The sequence below is a fragment of the Mastacembelus armatus genome, chromosome 24 (assembly GCF_900324485.2).
Source record: "Mastacembelus armatus chromosome 24, fMasArm1.2, whole genome shotgun sequence".
Taxonomy (NCBI): domain Eukaryota; kingdom Metazoa; phylum Chordata; class Actinopteri; order Synbranchiformes; family Mastacembelidae; genus Mastacembelus; species Mastacembelus armatus.
In genome coordinates, this window is record NC_046656.1 from 15,370,990 (window position 1) to 15,393,657 (window position 22,668).

At 38.7% G+C, this 22,668-nt stretch overlaps 2 protein-coding genes across 4 annotated transcripts in view; one reads left to right on the forward strand and one right to left on the reverse strand.

Annotated features, from left to right (window-relative positions):
- Nucleotides 1-3,916: 3,916 nt before the first annotated feature.
- On the reverse strand, nt 3,917-8,060 carry LOC113136893 (sterile alpha motif domain-containing protein 12-like). Its single transcript, XM_026318007.1, has 4 exons — nt 7,958-8,060; nt 5,179-5,303; nt 4,797-4,937; nt 3,917-4,526 (listed from the first exon to the last, which is right to left on the reverse strand). The coding sequence occupies exons 2-4, from the start codon at nt 5,297-5,299 to the stop codon at nt 4,510-4,512; spliced, it is 279 nt and encodes a 92-aa protein (XP_026173792.1). The 5' UTR covers nt 5,300-5,303; nt 7,958-8,060; the 3' UTR covers nt 3,917-4,509.
- A 747-nt stretch (nt 8,061-8,807) lies between these two features.
- The window catches only part of scara5 (scavenger receptor class A, member 5 (putative)), a 58,954-nt gene continuing 45,093 nt past the window's right edge, over nt 8,808-22,668 (forward strand). Inside the window, exons 1-3 of one of the 3 annotated variants that reach the window (XM_026318697.2) lie at nt 8,808-9,051; nt 13,438-13,555; nt 17,698-17,829. In XM_026318697.2, coding sequence (XP_026174482.1) covers nt 13,444-13,555; nt 17,698-17,829 — 244 coding nt within the window. In that variant the 5' untranslated portion in view covers nt 8,808-9,051; nt 13,438-13,443. The remainder of the gene's footprint in view (nt 9,052-13,437; nt 13,556-17,697; nt 17,830-22,668) is intronic. The other 2 variants (XM_026318696.2, XM_026318695.2) reach the window with 2 other exon arrangements.

The window sequence follows — 22,668 nt, forward strand, 5'->3', positions numbered from 1 at the left end:
ACGGCTATAGTGATTGAACTAGTACATAAACACACGGACACACACACACACAAACACACAGATCCACACATTTACCCTCAGTCTGGCCTTGTATGCTAGAGGCACCTGCTGTAGCTGGTGAACAGGTGCGTTCTGCTAATAAACTCAGCAGGAAAACAAAATCTGCTTTTATTTTGCTGCCTGTGTTATCCATCTCCCTGTCTCTCTTGCTGTTTGCTCCTAATCAGGTGAATCAGTTCGCTAAACCCTAAAAATAATAATTTAACTCCAAGGTGTCCAAACTGCCAGAAAATCAGCAGTGACACACAATGTAGAGAAGGAGCTGTAACATTTGCATCTGTCAGTGTCAACACATCACTGAATGTATAAGATAATATAAGGTAGATAAGATAAGGTCAATTATTCTACTCGTGCTGCCTTAACCTGTTTTTTGTATCCTTACATATCAATTCCCTCCTGTTGGGAGAGTTTGACTGAATGTGTAGATAGTGTGCTCGTTACACCACATTGATCCCTGCTGAAATGAAGAGTCTCAGGAGGGAAAAGCTTCGAGCTGGTGGATATTTCCCTTTGCTCTGTAATTTCATTGCTAAGAGACTCCAAGGCAAAAATCCAGCGTGAAACATTAAATTACACTAAGGATATTAAACTATAGAGGAGTGAACTGAATAATTTGAGTGTAAATATATTTAATGCTCATAACAATGTATTTCCAGATGTAGTAAAAGCTAAAACATATAAGGTGGTTAAGGAGATTTAGTAGAAATTTAAGATTAGGAGACAAGGAGACTATCCTCCTGTAAAAGGTGTGTCCATATGTCATTTGTGTCAGTAGCTTATTATGACCAATATGTTGTTATTATTAGGTTATTCCTAGCAAGTCATTATAAAATAAGCAGAGGAGGTAGTTGGGTGATGTAGTACATACATCAAGGTCCACATTAGGAGGAAGTTGTAGTGGGTGGATTAGATGGAAAGCAGAAGGAGACCAGTGCTAGACCAGTCTAGCATTAGTGTTTACTAGATGTCTGTTCCACAGTCTTTGAGGATCCTTTAACCTTAAAGGCTCAATGTGTAATCTTTAGAGTGATCTAATTGGAATATTGTATTCATAAATTCATTCATTGTTTTTATTAGTGGGTAAACATTGACAAAGTGACAACAATACAAAAAATTGACAACTGTTACATTGTTTTCATCTTGCTCCACCATGTTTGTACTGTTGCCCAGAACCAAATCAAACACTGACTTTAGACAGGGTATCGTACCCTCTCTTGTGCCTGGAAACGGGGCTCAGCATTAGTCAGTAAATTTTTTACATTTCACACATTGCGCTCTTAAGGAAGTTGATATGTTAACACAAACCACGATGTTGGTGCCTAAATCTAACGAAACAGTTACAGTTCCTTAATCACAACCCTGTTTATTATTGCTCCCATGATAAGAAAGGTCTGGTACTCCTGCTAGGTGTAGGGGAGTATTGTAAGACAGGAACACCGAATATTGTTATTCAGGCTGCTGGACTGGTTTGAAAATATTATTTTTACTTAAATGTGTGAGGAATGAGGAATGAAAAGTGCTCCCTCAAAATAATATTTGAAATGAAAATTATGGTACAGATGGATATAAAAAAGTGTATATTCGCCATTGGCCATTTCACTCAGGCTACAGGCTACACTTATCATTCAGTCCTCACCCCAACATTTATTGAACTGTAACTATAATGTGGCTTTCTTATGTCCTTCACAATTAGACCTAGTCGAATCCTAAGCCTCGCTCTTGGAGCTGGTAGAAATTTTGTGTTTTACTTAAGAGCTCCACATCAGTGTCAGACTGCTGTAGGAGCTGAAACTTCACTTTATAAACTCACTCCACCGCCTACATACACTTTCTGCATCTTGACTGAACAAAAGCAGAAAATAAATATATGTTTGAAAGCAGATATTTGTCAGGCACCACACCTCACATTTTGTAGCTCTGCAGTGGCTTATATACTGACAGGGGAGGGTTAGAAGTGCCTTTATAAGCATGAGCTGTGCTGTTTGGTTGCTCTCAAGTGACAGTTTTAGTCAAGTCATATAATGCTTGCATTCACAGGTAACATCACACACACATGGAAACGTGTGGAACTAGGCACAAACACACACTTACTGGTCAAATGCACATATGCATAAGAATGTTCTTGGTCTGTTAGCAAACACAGTACCTGTGTTTTTACATTTGCATTGTGTGCTATTAGCTGGCATTTGCTAAGAGAAAGCCATGATGTTATCATGTTAGCTTTGTGTTAGCAGGCATTAGCTTGTTGGTAGTCGCATCATTCATGTCACGTCTTCAGTAGGAAAAACGGTTAATGTCACCGGCCTAGTTGTAAATCAGAGTCGAAGACATTGGAAACTTCTGAAAAAGGGCCACAAACAAGTCAATAAACCAAAATGGCTGCAAATCCATCACTGCTTACAGGAAACCCAATATCAAAAATAATGCAATATTTTGAGCTTCTTTGTTTTTTTGTTTCAAAATTTCACTTGTTAATGAATCCTTTTCTTTTCCTCCCCTTGCAGCTGCCTGATGCTAACTCATTTTTCTTTCAGAAACTATTGATTTTTCTTTCCCTGGTGCAACTGTGAATAAATCACATGAAATTGACAAAGAGGCTGCTGTGGCGGGCAGACACAGAAGGACTGACTGAGGAAGAAGAGGCTGGCCTATATGAAGCACAGGACACCTAGTTGCCATCACAGCTGCAATGTCGGCCTGGTTGGAACCAACAATGGTGTAAGACATTTATTGACTCTGCTTGAATATATATTTCTCTTTCGGTCTAAATACCTAAAGGGGTTTTTTTTTCTTCGTGCACATTATAAACACCCCCATGGTTGTGATTTTCTAAAAGAAAGGATATAACTCAAAAATACATGACATTACATATGCATTTGTGTATGTTGTATCAGGCTTCTCATTTTGGCTCTGTCACAGGGTCAGTGGCGTTTTTCATCACCCCCCTTCATTCTGTCACTGAGGTAGATTTACGTTTGTGCTGAGTAAGCGCGTTCCCAGCCACACCCCGCCAAATCAAATGTCACACCACCTCCTGGGGTATTAATCACATTCTCTCTCTCTCTCTCTCACACACACACACACACACACACACACACACACACACAAAGAAGCTCAGAAACTGAAAGAAAGAGAAAAGGTCACTTAAAGTTTGGTATGCTGGCGACATGTGCAGAATTGTAAACTAAATAAAAACATAAGAAAGATGTTTTTTTGGAACCTTCCCTTCACTGCCCAGTTAATGTATGGATGATTCCCATACGTTATGACGAAATGTGATCAAATATTTATTGTTCATCCTTTGTTGCTTTGCGATGTACACATGAGCGTTATCTTTTCTAACTATTAGTTTTAGTTAGGACTCATAGGTCTTTAACAGTGGTCTGTCTCATAAACAAGAACAGAGTCGCAGCTGAAAACAGGACTGATGCATGAAATTGCAGCTGTAAAGGCAAAAAGCTGACGTACAAATAACTGATTATTACACTGAAAGTAGGACATCTGGAGTTTGAGACTTAAAAAAGAAAAAAAAAAAACCCAGCAGGCAGCATTTTGTTGTGAAAGCAGCAATTTTAATTCAAGCAACTATAATGTAGCAGTACCATGAAAAATATTCAGAAATAGACATAACCTTTTACCTAATACAAATGTGCAGTGGTTATCAAAGAGGATTTTGTATTAAAAAAAAATGTCTGAAAGTTTTAGGACCATTTGCATTAAATTATCAATCTTTCCAGGAACCAGGGACCAGATGTAATGAGCTGAAATTATCTAAAATAAAACAGCAACAAATCCAGAATGAAATGAGTGGATGTTGTATGACTGTCCAGTATTCAGTCTCTGTTTTTCTGCATACTTCCTGAGAGCTAAAAAATTGTAGAACAACCCCATCTCTCAGATGTGCACATACATTGTATGACCTTCATTTGATGATTTTCACAATTTAATGGTTGTTTCTAATTTAGCTTTTCCTCCGTTCAGTGACATAACTGACAGTTCTTTAATTGGCCTGATATTTTGAGATTTGTCATTCGACTCCTGTGTAGGTGAAAAACGTTACCCAAGTATAATTTTCTGTCATTGATGTCATTAAGGAAATGAATACTGTACAACGTAGTGATGGGAGCTTTCCAGCATCAGCACATCATATTTTATGCAAATATAGTATTTTTTACCGTGCTACAATGGAGTAAAGCCTCACTACAGAGAGAACAACAGACACAGACTAATGGACAGTAGGGATCAGAAAAAGACACTCAGACAAAAACTAATCTCATCCATCTGCACAGGTCAGATTTCACACGGGAAATGGGTTTCTTTCTCTCTTCATTCCTCATCGATTCTTATGTCTCCTCACTTTTCTCAATGTTTTCCATCACTCCCACCTTTGTCTCTCCTTCGCATGGATGGATGAATAGATGGAAAACAAAACAGCAAGCTGCATTTCTGTTATGGTGAAAAACACTCTGGAGAGCAGAAAAGAGAACAAATAAAATAGAAGTTAGCAGCTGGTTTCTGTCATTTAAGACAAATGCCACAAGAATTCAAAAGTTAGTGCTGAAGTTTGCAAGAGAATAAATAATTTCCAGTAAAGCCATGCACGACTTCCTGCGCATATGTTGGTCCTCACCACCACTAAGTTTTGTTTTGCTGTTTGAGTGTAAAGTTGTCAAAAAATGTACTTTTATAGCTACAGCTCAGCTGCAGCCTGAAGCTACGGTTATTGGGATTCTCACCAGAGCAGATGTCACCGAGTTCATCGATTTCTTCCTGAACTCTGAGAAGAAGGAGGTCCTGTGAAATTTCCTGCTGCTGCTCCTCAGCTACCACCCCGAGAACCTCCAGATGATGATCTTTTAATCTCAGCAATGCACGGCCTGCAGGTTCGTTCACAAATTCACTGTGCATTGAGTGTGAATCAGAAATGCTCAAAGCGAAGTAAACAACCATAGCATATTTTCACAATTCTCCAGTCATTAATTTACAATTATTTACAGAAAATTTTAAAACAAATTCTATCAATAAAAACTAAAAAAGTCAATATCTTTTTGATGTATGTATCCTCTCATATAAAATACATGCTTATAAATCAAGCTGAATTTAATTTATGAGTTGTACCTGATATAGCGTGTTTAATGATGGCTTTTTGGAGTGTGCTCATGTGGGCTGGATACCGTTTCTGCATCCACTCCAACACTTCCTCCACCGACCAGGACGACACACGCTTCGACAGGCCCATCACCCTGCAGCCACATCAGCCACACACTGAAAAGTTACACATAGAAAAACTGTTGTGGAGAGACACGTGTTAAACAGTGGATTTTAGCCAAATGTTTAGGCCCTTGTCACCGTGACAGGAGAAAAGTGCTGCCAGTAACCTTTAAGGCTGAAGCAACATGTAAATTTTAAAGCATAATTTGAATTTATTATAACTTGATTCTTATTTCTGTATTTTTTTTTTATGAGTTTATTGTTTCCTCTATATAAACTGTTGAAAACAGAAAATCTTGCCAAGAATAAAAAAATATAGGCTGAATAAAGGTTATTTCAACAACAACAGCATGTTATTAAAAATGCACCTATAATTAACGTTCATCAGACCAGAATATGAGCTAAGGAATTTATAGCCACCATCACTGTAACTGTGCAGTCGTCCTTCTGCAGCTGCTCTTGGCATTGTGCTGCAGGCACGTTAACTGGGGACACTGTTGTCTGTGCTAGATCCTCAAACATAAGGAAATGTCATATTGTCCTAATATTTGATGTTATGGGCTAAAGTTTCTTCTCATGTTGTGACACCTGCTTACTCAGTATAAGCCTATTTTCCAGTGATTAAGTTCGACAACCTCCTGAACATTATGACAAATAGCTGAGCATGGCTGAGGGATTTCTCTACAGCAAGGTGAAATCAACCAACTCCAACGCTCAGAGGTCAAAAAAGTTCTGCTGTGTTTTTTTTTTTTTTTTTTAAGTTGCTTTTATGCCTCCAGCTTATTTGGCTTTCCTCCCAGCCATATCCTCCTGGGCTGCACTGCTATAGGGCGAAAACTGCTAAACTGTTGATGTGACCTTTTCAGCAGGCCAGTCTAGTTATTGGGTTATAAATACAGAAATGTAATTTCCTGTGTTAATTAAGAGGGATGCGTGATTGGCCAGGGCTGTAACGAGGTCCCAGCAGAGTAATTGACATACAGAGAGTGAAGACCTTTACACTGGAGCAGGGAGACAGGGGAAACTCCCTTTCAGAGTCAGGGTGAGCTGGGAGTAAAGAAAATCTTACTGTTGTCTATAATGCTGTTTTTATGCCTGAGAACCAAATTTCTTAAAGTATTCAGCTCCCAAACTGGACCCCAAAGGGTCTACATCAGCAGGGGCGTAAAGTGGGCAAATATACAGCTTGTCTTATTACCAGTGAACCATTTCATTTATGTTCACACTGCCCAGTTACAGCTAAACCAGGACTTGTAAACAAATGTAATATGCAGTAAAAAGAAAAGCACAAAATTGGCTTTTTGTATCACTTAATGATTGTGTGGTAGATTTTTTTTTATATCTCAACCCTCACTTTATTGAATACCAACTCATTAACTTATATTTAGGCCTAAATCCATATTGATGCTTTAAAATTAAACACATTTGACATGTGAACGGCAATGCTTTAAATGCTATTAACCTCACAGAAATGTTTTTCACTTGCTGCTACACTCCACTTCTCTCAATATCTGCTTCTGCTGCCACCTTCTGCTTCTAAGTTTGACAGTTTTATTAAGCCTCAGGGCAGAGAAGCTGAAGTTATGGAGTGGGCAGTTCTGTTACTTTTCTTTTCTTTAACTTTATTTTATGCAACAATTGATAAGAACAATGTGCATCGTGATGCTCCCTGATGCTGCAATCAGACGTCAGTGCAATAATATCATTGTGTGAGTTTGCAAAGGTGTTAAGAAAAATCTTAACACTTTTTCCACCCACAGCTTATAACCACAGCGTTAGATAGATGTCTACTTTTCTTCCTGTATAAATGTGACAGCAAAAAAATGGATAGAAATGGAAAAAAATGGTCCAATTTGAACATTTTTCTACACTAGTTTCTGGACCCTGAGTCTCAGGGCCCTAATACTGTGACATCCATACCAACCTAAACCTCACTAGAAACAGCTGAACACTCACATCCTCACACACATTTACAAGTAAAACCTTGAAAACAATGGACTGTGCTGAAATGTTTTATTTTAACAACAGACATGCAGAGTCCAAATGGGATTGTTCTCATGTCACATAGTAAACCAAACAACATCAAACTAAACTCCCATGTTCTAACTGGATGCACAATTAAAACACAGGGTACAGTCATTTTTCATGCACCCTAAAATGTAATCCTGCCACCTTGTGGTGTCTTTCGGGAGTACACTGTTTTTGAATCAAGTTTTAATTTTGCCGTATTTACTAGATCTAAGTAGCAACTGCTCAACAGATCCGACTTTATAAAAGAGTTTAGGCTGGGTCTCTAATCGGATTTTCTTTTAAAAATCATCTAAAGCTTTGTAGTGATACATTCACTATGTTCACAGCTCTGATCAGCTGTTTATTCTGATATAAAAACTCAAAGTAAACAGACAAACTAGCTGGTAATGTCAGATTTTGACTAAATCAGACAGGCTGTTGCCAAAATGGATCAGTTGCGTTTATTTAAAGGATTATACAGGAGTTTCTCCCTGAGCTGGTAAAATAATCCTAAAGAAAACAATAACATTTTGAACTGGGCGTAAAGCTCAACCCCACAGGACAAGCCCTTCAGTGGTTTACAGTACAATACAGTCGCAGCAACATCAAACATTGATAACAGAATAAAATAAACACAGACTTTCTGCAGGTTTGTTGAATGAAAAGTTGTATTTACCTTCGCCCCGGTGCGTTTGTGTTATCGTTAAAAATTAATGGCGACTCTTTCTGTACCTGCTCAAGACATGGAAGTTTTACATTAAGCACGTTCGTTTGGCAGCTCCACCCCTCACCTTGTGCACTCGCATGACGCCTTTAAGTGCTGTCATAAATATTGACACATGCATATTAGACGAAAAGTCCAATTATACGGCAACTAAACAGTAAACAAGAAAAAAAACTGCACATTACAGGAGCACTAGAGCAGCAGGCTATGCAGCATATGAAGTTCATAGCGGTGTTGTACTGGACTGGATTATATTCAGAGGTGTTCCTAATATTCTGACCTCGTCATGTATATAAATGAGTAGGATACTGTGTAGCAGAGTAAACCGTGGGCCTTAGAGGCCCAGTTTGACTGTTTATTGATCCAGTCTTTATTTGTTGATACACTAATAGCATAATAGATTCATAATTATAATTTTGTTAAAACTTGTTATTTTCGTCATTAGACCAGATAAACTTAGAGATGGATTTATGTTGCACATTGTTGAAACGAGGAATTTGCGAGGGGTTCCTGAAGGCATCACCATTCGTCATCATCGCGTCACGTGTAAATTATGAACAAACACTAATTGTTTTCTGCTCCTTTTTAAACATGTGTTTCATTTTGTATCCGACTCCCCTTCAAGCACCTGTTTTCTTTCCTGCAGCGCTAATGTCAATAAAACAACACAAACCGGCGTGTGTGTGTGTTTTACCACTAGTATCCAACAGGGGGCGCCAGTGCACGGCAGGTGGAGCAGAGTTTTTAGTCTCCTCTTCAGCAGCAGCTCGGCAGGCAGAGCAGACCTGAGCTGGGGCTTTGTGGAGGTCACATGACGGTGTCGTGGGTATATTACTCCACATGAGCCTGGTCTGTACTGCAGAGGTGCCTCATGGTGCGGCGCGTTTCTCTGCCGCTTCCTTTAAACTTGACGCACTTTGAATGACACTGACCGAGGAGAAACCTGGCGTCACCGCGTCCAGACGAAGTTTTTTGTGGGAAATTATGAGAAACGTGGAGCTGTAATTATTATACTTATTATTATTTTTAATTTGACAACTGATAAGGTGAGACAGAAAAGCGTTTGCTTCTTATTTTTTTTTTTTTTTTACCTTAGTGTGACAAATAATTCAAACCTGCTTCGTTACATGCTTAAATCCTCATTTGTCTGCACCTGTTTTAAAACTCGTGGCACCTGTCATGGCTTTTCAAAATAAAAATAAAAAAAGATGATACTTTATGAAATAGGGACGCGGTTTAGTTGCGCAGGTTATGTGTTTGGTGGTGAGCAGCCCTGTAAAATCACCGCATGATTTATTAGTTGAGTTCATTGTGGGTCACACTTTGACCTTTTATGGTGCTGCGCTGTTTGACATCTTTAACAGTTTTATTGCAATTAGGTTAAATGGCAGGAGTTAAAACAGCTGATCTGGGTACTGCATGCTATTTATTAGACCGGTGTGGTTCAGCACGGAACGACAGGAAATGCACGTTTACTCTAACTCAACCGCAGAAAATTGTTGCTTTGTTGTTTTTTTTTTTTTGTTTGTTTTTTTTTAGGGGTCATGGGTGAAGCATCTCTTGCTTCAGTTAACCAGGAAAACAGGGTTACTGTTCTCCTGTTTGTGTACAGAGGGAAGGTGCTTTAAATAGCCCCTCCTTTCAACTTGTGAGGGGTAATATTGGGTAATAATGTATAAGACACTGAGTATTAAGGATTTTCCAATAAATGTGTTTCATAGACCAGGTCAGTGAGCCTACCTTAACTCATGACCTCTTTACGCCCTATTGAGTCAGCTTTTTGTTATTCACACCCCTGAAGATGATGCTCTTACTTTCCGCCTGTGTGTTACTTTCAAGTTTCCTATGTCCAATAGCTGCACAGGCAGCATAGATCACACACGCTGCTTCCCTTTGACCTGGCAGACAATCGGATGCTCTGTTGAAGGAAAATCTTAAGATGCATGACCAGATGATTGTTTCCTGTCTTGCTCTCTGTTCAGCAAACTGTCACTCTCTGCCTGCGTGTGCATTTTCTGTTCACTAAATGTGAAGAAGCTGAGTGGAGCTGTTGCACAGTCTCCTAAATGGTCAAAGCTTCACCAAAAGAATGTATGTCAGAAGTAGCTTTAAAAATATGCTTGTGTGTTTACACCTCCAGCAGATGTAGATAAACTTTTTTATTCATTTGGAGGCATGTTCCAGCTGGTGAATGTGAGGACAATATTGTCTCTTTTTAGATCCTTCCTTACTACTATCTGACTTTTTCTTCTAAATGTGACTAGATAGTCACTAACTTTGGTAGTGTGTACTGACGTTATCCAAGCTGCTTTGTTTTTTTAAAATAAAAGAAAGTGGTTGTCTTCTATGTGCAGGAATGACATGAATTAAAATGGTGGCTGAAAACCAAAACAATGAGCTGAAAGGCAGAAAAGAGCTGCAGACTCAAAGTTCTCTTTGGGTTTGTCACTACAAGTGAACCCTTTCTCATTATGCAGTTATTTGACCCATTGTTAATATAAGAACATTGACTAGAGCGACTCTGAGTGAGCAAATTCAGTGCTTTTACGTCATTATAAACTGTGAAATCATGTACTTCTCTTCCACTGGGGAGGTTCATACCACACAAGTGGACCAAACAATATAACAGCTGAAAAAATGTGTGTCAAATTATTAATGAAGTCTTGACAGCAGTAACTAAAGATGATGTTACAGATGTCAGTGGGATTTTAAAGGAGGTTTTCTAAGAGAACAGGACACCAAAGTTTGGTTCTCTGGTGCAGCTTTTCTTTTTCTTGGCTTCTTGTCAAGTTGCATCTTGAACTGTTTGTAATGATTGGATGGGGTTCTGAAAAGGAAAGCCTCTAGTCATTGGCGAGATGAGGAGAGTAGAAATCCACTTCCCATTAGGGTGTGTTCACAGTAGTTTTGGCGATAGAGGAGGCCTGAGGTGATATGACGAACCACTGATATTGTGCATTAAAGGATTCTTGGGTATTTAATCAGATGCCAATGTAGACTAACGAAAAAGACTTTCTGAGGCAGAGTATGTAGATTTAGGACTCCTTGTTAGATGTGAAGTTAGTAGGGAGTGGCTTCAAGACTTATAGTCAGTGCTGTTGCTCATGGAGGATGTTGTGGAAAATGGAGTGAACCTACAAGCCATTTAAATCTTATACATGTTATAGATGAGTTTTTTTGTTTGTTTTTTTTTTTTTAAATTTGGATTTCTTTTGTAAATGCCATGGGGTGTTTCTTTTGTTTTGTCCACAGCCGTAGAGGTTGTGGGAGCATACAGAGATGACTCTTTGCTTTGTAAAGTGGCTGTTTTGCTTTCCCACCATCTTGTGATGGCGCCGACAGAGTCCAACTGAGTGTGTGATTAAAAGAGTATTACATCCCACCAAACTCAATGTAATTAGAAGATAACTCACCTCATGAATGCACCCACGGACTGTGGACACAGTCACACACACAAACACATATGCAGGGGTACAGAGGGTTTGGAGGGATCTCCTAGCAGCCCTAATGGTTCCTGCCTAGCTTCAGTCTAAATGTCAATCTGACCTCTCTATCCCCTTGGTAATGAGAAAGTCCAGATTGAGCGCTTTTTAACGACTTTGTCAAACACTCACAGATCTGCTGCTGGGGCTTGTGGGAGTTTTAACAACCACTGACTCCTGACTGCATCAGATTTAATTTTATCCCTCAAATGTCTGAGTCTGACACAGCCTTTCTGTCATGAGTTTTGTCTGTTTGTTTTGTGTTCCCTTTCACTTTTTTCATATTTGGTTTGCATCATGTGTAGCGTGGGAAACCCTGCCCAAACTATAAGGGCGAACGGATTGGACTCAGGAGTAAATAGTCTGGTGCATGGCTGTGAAGTAATGTTCAAAAGCCAGTGAAGGTTGTTCATAAAGAAAGCAGTTGACTGTGATTCATTCTTGACCAAAAAAAAAAAAAAGTGAATTTCAGTCTGTATTTAATTAAAAGCTGAGTTATACCAGACTGTAAACAATAAGTCAGCCATGGCTGCACCTGTTGGATGACACTGTCAACTGTGTGTTTAAAATCATTTCTCGTGTTGATGAGTGGCTTCTGAGACACTTTTCCTCCCCCAGGAAATGTTTTTATTAGATTTATGTGCACATTTGGCCCTAGTTTTGCAAGGACATGTTGGAATCCTGCCATAAAACACTTTTCATTTTTCTCCTCTCATAATTCATATGTGCTGAAGTAGTTGAGAAGCATTCATCACAGCTGTGTTAGATACAGCTACAGTTCTGTGCTACTTATTTTTTATGAATCAAATATAATCGGACTGTTATTGGATACTAACAAACTTCAAATCCCTTTACTCTGTTGCAAGTTCTGCTTACTTATAGGTTAACGTGTGCCCCGGTACCAATACCATACCTGCAATATACTAATACTGACCAGTTTACCAGTCTAGTCTTACGGTTGCAGGAGGTTCACACAACTTTGGTGCTATACCCAAAATGGATCATAAAGTTCTTTCTAGGTTTTGGAATCTTAAATCAAAGATTACAATGACAAGAGTTTTTAGAAGATATCATTATTATATGACACCAACATTCAGCAGAAATTTAATGGACAACTTAATGATAAAATCTGAAATGTCATAACTGTCTTGATTGGAACAGTTGCAGCTTGTAGACACAAGAATCCTTTATACACAATGCAAATGCAACGTAATTCATACATGAACACGTTGCAGCTTTTGGTGCAGGGTATCTGTGCATGCTTAAAGAGATAGGTTAAAAGCTCAAACATAGAGAAACACTTCAGAGTGGAATCATTAGATGACCATGAAGCTGTATGCTTTATTTGTTCAGTTACTGTTTCTATTAGGGCTGACATTTAAACTCCATGTGAAATGTGCTCTTTACTACATCTACACTGTGCTCCCACACACGCCGCATGATCAGTTTGTATGAAAGGTAGAAGACTGACATTTCCAAAATGTTTGATGCACATTCTTTCGTAAGTTGTCTAAAATATCTTCTTCAAAGACAGTAATCAAATGGTGCAAAACAACAACCCACACTTCTGTAATGATGTCCACAGTCTTGTGTTTTCACTCTTCAGGTTTCCTTCTGTGTGTTTAGCTTGGACCTACATTTTTGTGTGTTTGTGCTGCCTGACAAGTGCAACAGAGACGGAGCGCTCACAGCTTCCCAACCTGTTTTCCAACACTAGAGGGCAGCCGCAGAAACACACTAGCTGGGGTGTTTCTTGCTATGCTAAAGTCAAAGGTTATTAAACAACAGCACCAAATCTTAGCAATTTCCATTTCTCTTTAGACACCAAAAAAACTGATATCTGTATATTTTTTATATAGTCTCTCAAATTTCCACTGTAACTGCTTTTTGTTTTGTAAATGAGAAACTGTCTTTTTTAGTGGCTCACATGTAGATGTTGTTTTCCATCAGGTGGAGATGGAGAACAAAGCCATGTATCTGAGTACGTACGAAGAGAGAGAGAATGGCTCTATGTATGAAGAGGGCTACGATGGACACAACTTATCAAAACTCAACCTTTGTGATGAAGGTAAGAATCAAAGTTTTATGAAGTTTTGGATTTGTTTATTTCATACTGACTTTATGTTTTCATGTTCCTATTGTGTCCTCATATTTTCTGGCGCAATAAGAAACGTAACACCATAGTTTACAGTCAGTGATGTTGTCTTGCTGCAAGAATAATACAAATTGTAGAGAAAGCTGAGGTGAACATAGGTGATTATGCACCAAGGTTCTTCTAAGTAGGTAAAAGAAATTATAAGCATTTAACCTAAATTTTCATATTTTCGTTTTTGAACTATTTAAATATCTTTTGAAAATTAAATACAAATATTGAAACCTATGACACAGACAGACACACAGAGGCAATGTGGTCATCATTTGGCACTGGATGTCCTTTTGCTATAGTCATCTATGAAAGTCAGGAGTAACGTGTGTGTGTGTGTGTGTGTGTGTGTGTGTGTGTGTGTGTGTGTGTGTGTGTGTGTGTGTGTGTGTGTGTGTGTGTGTGTGTGTGTGTGTGTGTGTGTGTGTGTGTGTGTGCGCGTGTGAGAGAGATCCACATTTGGCTTTGGTGTTCTCAGGTTGCAACTCAGGGCTGTGTGAGCTTGGTGGGAAAGACTTGGTGAACATTAACTGGAGAATTTGTTGACATTTTAATGGAAAGAGCACAATGGCCTCACACTTCAGAAAGACTGTCCTTATAAACTTTTCTAATCCTCTGACATTTTCACACCTCATTAAATTAGAGATTATATTTCTGGCCATAGAGCAGGCTATTTCACTGCACAGCAGAAGAGCAAAATAAAGCAGTCAGGAGGTTTCTGTAAGAGCAAACAGATTCACACAGGTACATGGGCAGTATGCATTTTGCGTTAAACACACTGGGTAAAGAATGAGTTTTCTGTCATGAACTCTTGCAGCAACACACCCTGTCGCAATCTGTTGTGTGTATAAAGACTTTCCACCATGCTCTCACTTGACTACAGTTGATAAATGACATTAATATATACTTAATGAATTGCACCTTTAAACCAGGGATTTCTTTGTTTCTATAGTTTAAGAAATAACTGGGGAAACTGTCACCATTACCTGCTAATTACAAAGACAGTGCCTGACTTTTATGGACTCTGACACTCGCTAAGCCCCATGTGTGTTTCATTTGGCAAGCTGAAGTTAAGAGGCCAATGCTTGATTTTTGTAAATCCACTAATTTCACCAAATGTACAGACTGTGACTCACAATGACCCTGATAGAATGAAACAGACCCAGAATATAGGTCAAAATAGGTCAGAAATTAGTTGCATATCCAAGTTTGCCAATCCTTGACTTATTAAATTCCTTGTCTTTGTCCAGTGTACAGTACCATCCCAAGACAGACATGATGTGATTTCCAAAGGTTTTTGCAGTTGTGAATGAATATTGACTCTCTGATCCGTCAGAGCCAGGCCTGGTTAGTACATGGATGGGAGACCGCCTTGGAAGACAGGGTCCTGCTAGACTTGGCCACTGAGGTTGCACAAGCCTCTGCAGTCTTGGAGAGCGTTTCGACAAGAGCGGCATTGGGCATATACATTAATCTTACTGTCGCCAGGCTCCAACTTTATTATACAGATGCAACTGTAGTGTCAAGCTTCTTATCTAACTTTTGAAACAACAAAGTTGACCAATCTTAAACTAAACTAAACTTTCAAAGTTTTTGTGCGTGTCTTCTACTGAGGCTGGAAACAAGTTAGAAGATGGAAGAGTATGTGATCATTTCTTCATTAAGCTCCAGACCGCAGGTTTTATTTTCCAGTCTGTTTTTGATAAAGATGTTTGTACAGCATGTAGTTGCTTTGTCTCTTCCGTTAAAATGTGTTTCAAAGTTCAGCATGATTTTCATTTAGGAGACAAACTAGCTTGGAGTTCGTTTTGTTTCTATACATTCCAGCCATGTGACACACACATATCTGAGCCAGCTGTGTTTGTCTTATGCTGGAGAAGTGTGTGTTCTTCATCATAGAGGGGAAATGAGCGTGTGTGTGTGTGTGTTTGTGCATCAGCAACAATCCACCAGTGTCCACTGACAGGCTGTCATGGTCCAAATGAAATCATGCTGTTGGGAGACCACGATGCAGAATCAGTGTTTATATTTGAAAGTCAGACTCAAGCCAATATCATCGTTCACAGGAAGGTAAAATCTCATAACTTTCATAATATCCCAGGGAGTGTAATATTTATCATAATGCTCATGGCCACAGTGATCTTTAGTTTTGGTCCAGTTTATCTTCTTTCCTTTCACTTATTCTTAATGCAAACAGTTTGTCTTGAGTGGTGGCGTCTACCAAATACATGATGGAACCACTGGTATTGAAATGATTTCATTGTCTGATTATTTGTAGTGCATTTCAGTTTTATCAGACACATGTAGTAGATAACTGACCATTTACTAAACCTCCTCTCTAAATACAGTCTTACTGTAGCTTGGCAACTGTTAGTAGGCACAGAAGGTGTATTGTGTTTAGCATTCAAGAGACGTTAGCAGTATTAGCACATAAACACCTTGGTTAATGCTGTTCATTGGAATTGGAAGGGTTTTTTTTTTTTTTTTAGATGAATAGAGAAATTTATTAAACTCAGAGGTTGGCACTCAACCCTTATGTGCCATGTTAAAATATATAATATATGTTATTCACATTACAGAAAGTAATCTAGAATAATTCTCACTTATTACGCTTAAGTGTGTTTTCTGCATTACAGTTGGCATCCACCATGTAGAAATACCAGGTTGGTTTTTAATACTGTTCTACTCAGGCTAAACTTGACAAAACCTGTAATACAACATCAATGCTACTCTGTTTTTCCAGCATTTTCTACATGGATCAGCAATGAGAATACTGGCTTTTTACCTGGAACCTCTAGACTAAGCCTTAAATGTTAGTTCTGGTCTTTGAATTATTGAGTGTGTCTTTATGTGCATACTTAAAGGCATTTGGTATAGTTGGGATTAAACAAGTCAGATGAAAACAAAGTCTGCCAGACAAAGAGTTTCCAAGCAGCTTCTGCAATGAACTCTAACAGCTAAACATCATAGCCTGCAAAATCAATGATAACTGACTGACAATGAGTAGTCTGTCTTTGTCTATCTCAAATCAAGCACCTATTGATCCACAAATTGCTATAAATTTGTTTGTCAGTGTAATGGGACTTCTCAAGCTGTCAAATAAGAGACATTTCAACATTTATGTTGCACCTTATATTTCATTTGTAGTCGCTATTGTTGCCCCATAACCTCCAGGCACATCTTAATATTTTGGTAATATAATACTACTTTACCCTTGCCTTCCACCCGAGAGAGAGCTGGGATAGGCTCCAGCAGATCCCCGTGACCCTGGCTTTCAGGAAAAAAGCGGGTATAGAAGATGGATGGATGGATAATACTACTTTACTGTCAGCAAAACAGACATTTGTTTTACAATGTTAAGGACAATTATTTGCAAACAATACTGGTGAAGTAATATGTCATTCCTGTTCTGTGACTAATGAAGGATATACCACTAGAACGATCTTACTAAATAATTTCATCCTCTTGACCTCAAGTACTTATTCTCTCAAAAGGCCTCAGCTTAACCCGTTTGCTGCCAAGATGTCTATTGTGAACACACACACACACAAAACACATCCAACATACATAAACAGTGCCTTGTCTGTTTTATTAAGACAAATTCTCAATCATGGTTCACCCCAAGAGGCGTGTTAAGTGGTGACATGAATTATAATAATAGTTCCTTAGTCAGTGTGTTTAAGAGAGTTCTGTTGTTTCTGTTTCATGAATCTGTGCAACTTGTGTGTCATTGGCCTTTGAATAATATTAACCATTTACCAATTTAACATGTCAACCGTTAAGACTTTGTGAAACAGTCTTCTGTTTATCTGTCAAACTGACCAACATGTGACCAATTTAAACCAGTATGCATATCTGTAAACAAAGAAATATATATAATACATTGCTGTTTACTTACCTGTCATCCATTAATACCAATGAGGTGTTTTTTTTTTTTTTTTCAAGCCAAATACCTTCATACTTTATTTATAAGAAAACATGCTGTATTTTAGCATATTTACATATTTAAACTTTTTATTTGGACATTTGTCCTCAATTCTGGTCCTAATGCTTTCTTCTGTTTTCAGCAGGTTCTGGGAAGCGTCGCAGGAAGCAGGATCAGTGCTGCGGTCACATGAGCTCCCTCTCAGCCATAAAGTACGCAATTATTTCCCTCTACATCCTGGTTCTTCTCACCATCTTTGGACTCTGCCTTGCAGGTAGGGTGAAAATGTGGAATCTAATGTTGTTTAGTTGCAATAGGTATGCATGTTTATACTTATCTTTGTGTTTTATGTTTATGTGCCAGATGGTTTAGCCCTCAATTCCACTGCATGTGTTTGATTAGCACAAAGAACTTTTTTGTGCCACACTGGGAATTTTTGTGGACAGGGAGAAATTAATTAAGAAGTAATTATTGTAACATGTTGGATGTTTTCAGGAGCCCAACAAACATTTCAACATGGTACAGTTGTTTGAGTAATATTTTCCCTGTAGTACAAAGTTCAAGTTAAATTCACTTATTTCATAACTAACTTCACTTCAACTTGATCAATGATTTTTATAACACAATCAATATAAACATTTAAATTCAATTTTTAGGTGCATGTTTTAGGTGAGAAATGTCAGGATATGTACAGCATGTGCAGTAGAAGATAAGTTTCCACATTACAGTGCAGTATTTTTACTTTTCTTGTGACGTGCATCTTCACCTGAGGTTAAATGAGGCAGTTTTGTGAAATTTTCAAAGAAAGTCTAAAAGCAACAATGAGCCATGTGCTCCTCTGTAACATATGTCAATGCACAACTTGGTTTAGCTTATTCTTATAAGCCACAGACCTCCAGTGTTATCTGTTAAAAACCAGTGAGCCACGCTGCTGTTCTGGGTGATATGTTTCCTCCTCATGAGGTATGTCACTTTTCAACTGCCATCCTTCACTTGATTTTTATTTAAGAAACTAAAATTTGATGGGTGTTCGTAGCCTCTGGAGCAGGCAAGGACAGGTTAGTTTGTACAGCACGTACAAATTAGGCTGAGCTTTACTGCTGCTGTTATCAGATCATCTTTCATCTGTTCTGGGAGTAAAAGGAAGAGAGCTAGTAAGAAAGAAACAGTGGCAGTGTATTGTACTGTACACACTGAGCTAAAACAGCATATTGCCCATTTTTTGTTCTCAGAGCTCGGTTATGCAGATGACATCAGCCATCCCTCAAGGTTGAATTACAATGAAGGACACACACATGCACATATACAGTCACACAATAAAACCCATTTAGTTATTCTTAGGTAAGACTCTAGGATGTGGTCTGAAACCTTAGCCGATTCTTAAACTGTCTGTTGTGGTCTAGCACTGAGAACACACACACGCACAAGGCATAAACAATCACATAAAGAGTAAGAAACTTCCAGTAATATAATCCTGCTGCTGATCCTAGTGACTTCCTTCATTTGACAAAATTGTGTTATTTGCTGCTGTATTTGCTTAAAAGTTTATAATGTAATGTTTTAATAGCAAAATTAGCACAGTGGTCTCTACCTGCTCAAAGCAACTTCACTCTGTCCATGGAGATTTCTAAGCTGAATCGTGAAATCAGTTTTCCCCGTGCAGTGCACAGTTGACTTGTCTGCTTCCTGCTGCCATCGTGAAGATTGGTACATGTGTGACAGGTTTAAATTTGATCCCCACATGTGAAAGGTTTGTATGTCACCACAGTTTTCGAAGCGTGACACATTTAACCTTTTACACTTTGACATAAAAGGCAGAGAAGAGATAAAGCGTGACGGCAATTTCAACATGCTGGCTTCTCTCTAGTTCATGGTTCCCATGGTTCTCTTATTCATGGCTGTTGGAGTGCCAGCTTTCAGTTACTAGCATTAGGCTTCCACTATGTAGTCTGACGTACACAAGGGCTACACAGGGAGAGCAAAAGGCTAAACCAGCTTTCTCCTGATTCACAAGTTGGCATTTTAACTGATTTTCTAGGAGATCCAGGGCATGATAATTTGGTTCAGTTGAACAGATTTGTGCCATTTTTGAGGGTTCAGCATCTAATTTGGTGCCTATAGAGCAAAGCTGACTGCTAAAAAGTCAAGAAAAGAGGAAAAATCAGGTTTTGTCATTTTAATGACATTTGGTTATTAGATTATGCATTTAGCCTCGAGCTGATCTGATTTGGATTGATCTCCATTGCAAATGGCTGTCAACTAATAAGCCCAATCTGTCAACTGATAACTTTTTCTAAGGGTTGAGGTTTATGTCTAAAAGTGGCAGCAGAGAACTTTAATGTAAGGGAATAAGATTGGAACTTGAAGTCTGTTCTGATTTGAGACAAACAGGTCTATATTTTTAGCTTTGATCTGTTTAAGGCCAGTCATTGGTACATTATGTAATGAAACAGGGAGAGCAGTCATTCACATACCACCAAAGTAATTCTCTACCTGGCAAAAGGTTTGGCAAGTCCCGAACCACCTCAAAGCTACATCTGAAGGCACAAACAATATTCCTTTCAAATATTACATATCTCAGTAACAGGCACAAAATAAGCAAAACTGTAATGTGGAAATTTGGCCGTGTACGTTATGGAAATTTGCCTTAGCTGCTGTTTTCATATCACTCAATCTTTGACACTGTGTTGTAATAAATTCCAGTGCCTTCAGAGCTTACACTGCTGCTGCAGTTCCCCCTCCTCCTGTGTGTGTGAATGAGCTTTTAGAGGTCGGTTTAATGGTTTTAATGGTTATTACCTTGTACAAATCGTTCTGTGGCCTCCTGTAAAAGTCAACTCTGTCATTAGATGAGTGGAAGACAGAGATGCTGATGGAGACAAAGAGAAAAGGAATTAAGTTGTAAGGGCAGACAAATTAAGGAAGATAGTTTGAAAGAGTTACCTGGCTTCAGACCAGCAGGATACTGGTGGATTCACTAATCCTAACTTAATTTCAAGTGCTTCTCTCAGCGAGCCACCCGCTCATGCTGTAACCACACAGCTGATGCCATTAAATGGTTGTGGCTGTGTGTATTCCCAGGCACAGAGTTTTAGTTTTGAACCGCTTCATTGTCATCACAGAGATATTTGATTATTTAAGGCTTTTTAGATGAGGTTGTTTTAGAAAAGTAATCAAACCAAGCTTTTCAAAAGGCCTGTCTTAAATAAAATGCCGGCCATCCAAAAGCTCATTGGTTTCAGTGTAACTGCACAGGAGGCCCCTGTGTTATACGCACACATTCATGTGATGTGCACACTCACAGCTGCTGCCAGTTTTCCGATGTGAACACACATTCAACTGTTAACCACGCTTACGTTCTGTTTGAATTCTTACTCAACTTTAACTTTTTGTTTTTCCCAGCTCTTATGCTGCCTCTTTTAACCTTCCACCAGCCCCAGCATCTCTTGTGCATTCAAACACAATCATACTCTATGGCTGTTAGGAGCCTCTTGTTTGGCTGAAAACATCTGCATTCATGACATGATTTTCTGTCAGCGCATTTCATTCTACATTTTGTGTTTTGAGGTATAAAGGAGTGGAGAGTGATAAACAGAAACAGATGGATAAAAACAGACAAGAGCCAGATGAATCCTGCTCCATTCATCATGAGGCTAAGGAGTGCCTTATCAGTCCATGGTTTCTACAAACTTATCTCCATGCAGATGGAAGAAAGCTTTCTCAGCTCTGATCAGGAAGCGTGGTAGCAGCAGAGGGATTGGTCAGTAATTGGAAAGTCACATGTTCACTTCCCATGATACACAGTGTCTGTGGCAGCTTGAACAGCCTCCGGCCAGAAACCAGACTTTTATCATCATAGAGGCGCCTGCTGGAGAAACTTTTGTCTTTGTAGTCACTGGTTTTGGCTGACAGCTCAAGAGGAGGGCCATTACTTAAAATGTTTTGTCCTTTCAGCATTAGAGCCGCACTTGACAACTGAGTATGCTGGCTAGCTCAAAGGGTGGCAAGATTTACGTCTTTTGAAAACGGTGCTTCCCAGAAACCCTGCCGCTTGACCTAAGTAAAACGTTTTTACTCCCTAGTTGCACAGAACCTAAGGTATCAGGCTTTCCCTTGACCTGTGTACAAGCGTACAGGCAGCGTTACCGCAGAACATGTGATTCACATGCTCAAGTCTGATTTACCAATTTCTTTTCCTGTTATTTGATACACTGGCACATTGTATGTGCACAAAAGGAGGTCAGTCTTTTTCTTGGTGTGTGGTGAGTAATGATGCAGTAGTTTATATTTGGATGTGGTGTTCACTGACGTTTTTGTATTTTTGTTTCTGTTAATCTTCTTAACTACCTGCAAGCAGAGAAAATCTGTCAGCAATCATTTCATCGGTTTATTAAACAGAATACATCAAAATATTCCCCAATGGGATGTATTATTGTATTATTTCAATTAATGTTGATGTGTCAGCTGCAAGTGTCTTTGCAGTGGTTCCCATGTGGTCTTACATAACAATGAGGTATGGTAGGTTCACACAAATAGAATGAGAAATTATTGGACATAGGTATTAAAGAACAAGAGCAGAGTGAAAGCTGTGATCTTTGAAGATGAACAATGAAAGAGAGGTTGAATTTATGATCCCACAAATGGTTTAATGTCTTATACCCAAAAGAGCTTTATTGTGCAGTTTCTGGCTGTATTGCACAAAAGCACACCTCCTCTTGCTTGGAGTTGATTGGTCCATGTGATTCTTGAACTAAAAAGCAGCAAAATGGACTTTTTTAGGAAATTCCTAAGCAGTTTAATTTATGCAATAATCTGTGTGTTTTACCTACCTTCTCTACCTTTAGTAGAGAAAAATGCAAAAGTAAACTTGAAATGTTTAGATTAAAAGTGTATCCAGTATGTAACATATTAAGTAATGTTTTATCATCATGTACAATATTGTTAAATGACCAGAGCTTTTTTTTATTTTCTTTTTTATGGATAGTGTGTGTGGTCTCAGTGGGCAGCCAGAATTGTCTCATTTTTTAAGTGATCTATGGGCAGTTACTAGCACATTAACTCTGTCGTGTTCCAACCAGCACGATATTCCGATTTTTTTTTTTCATGGTTTGGT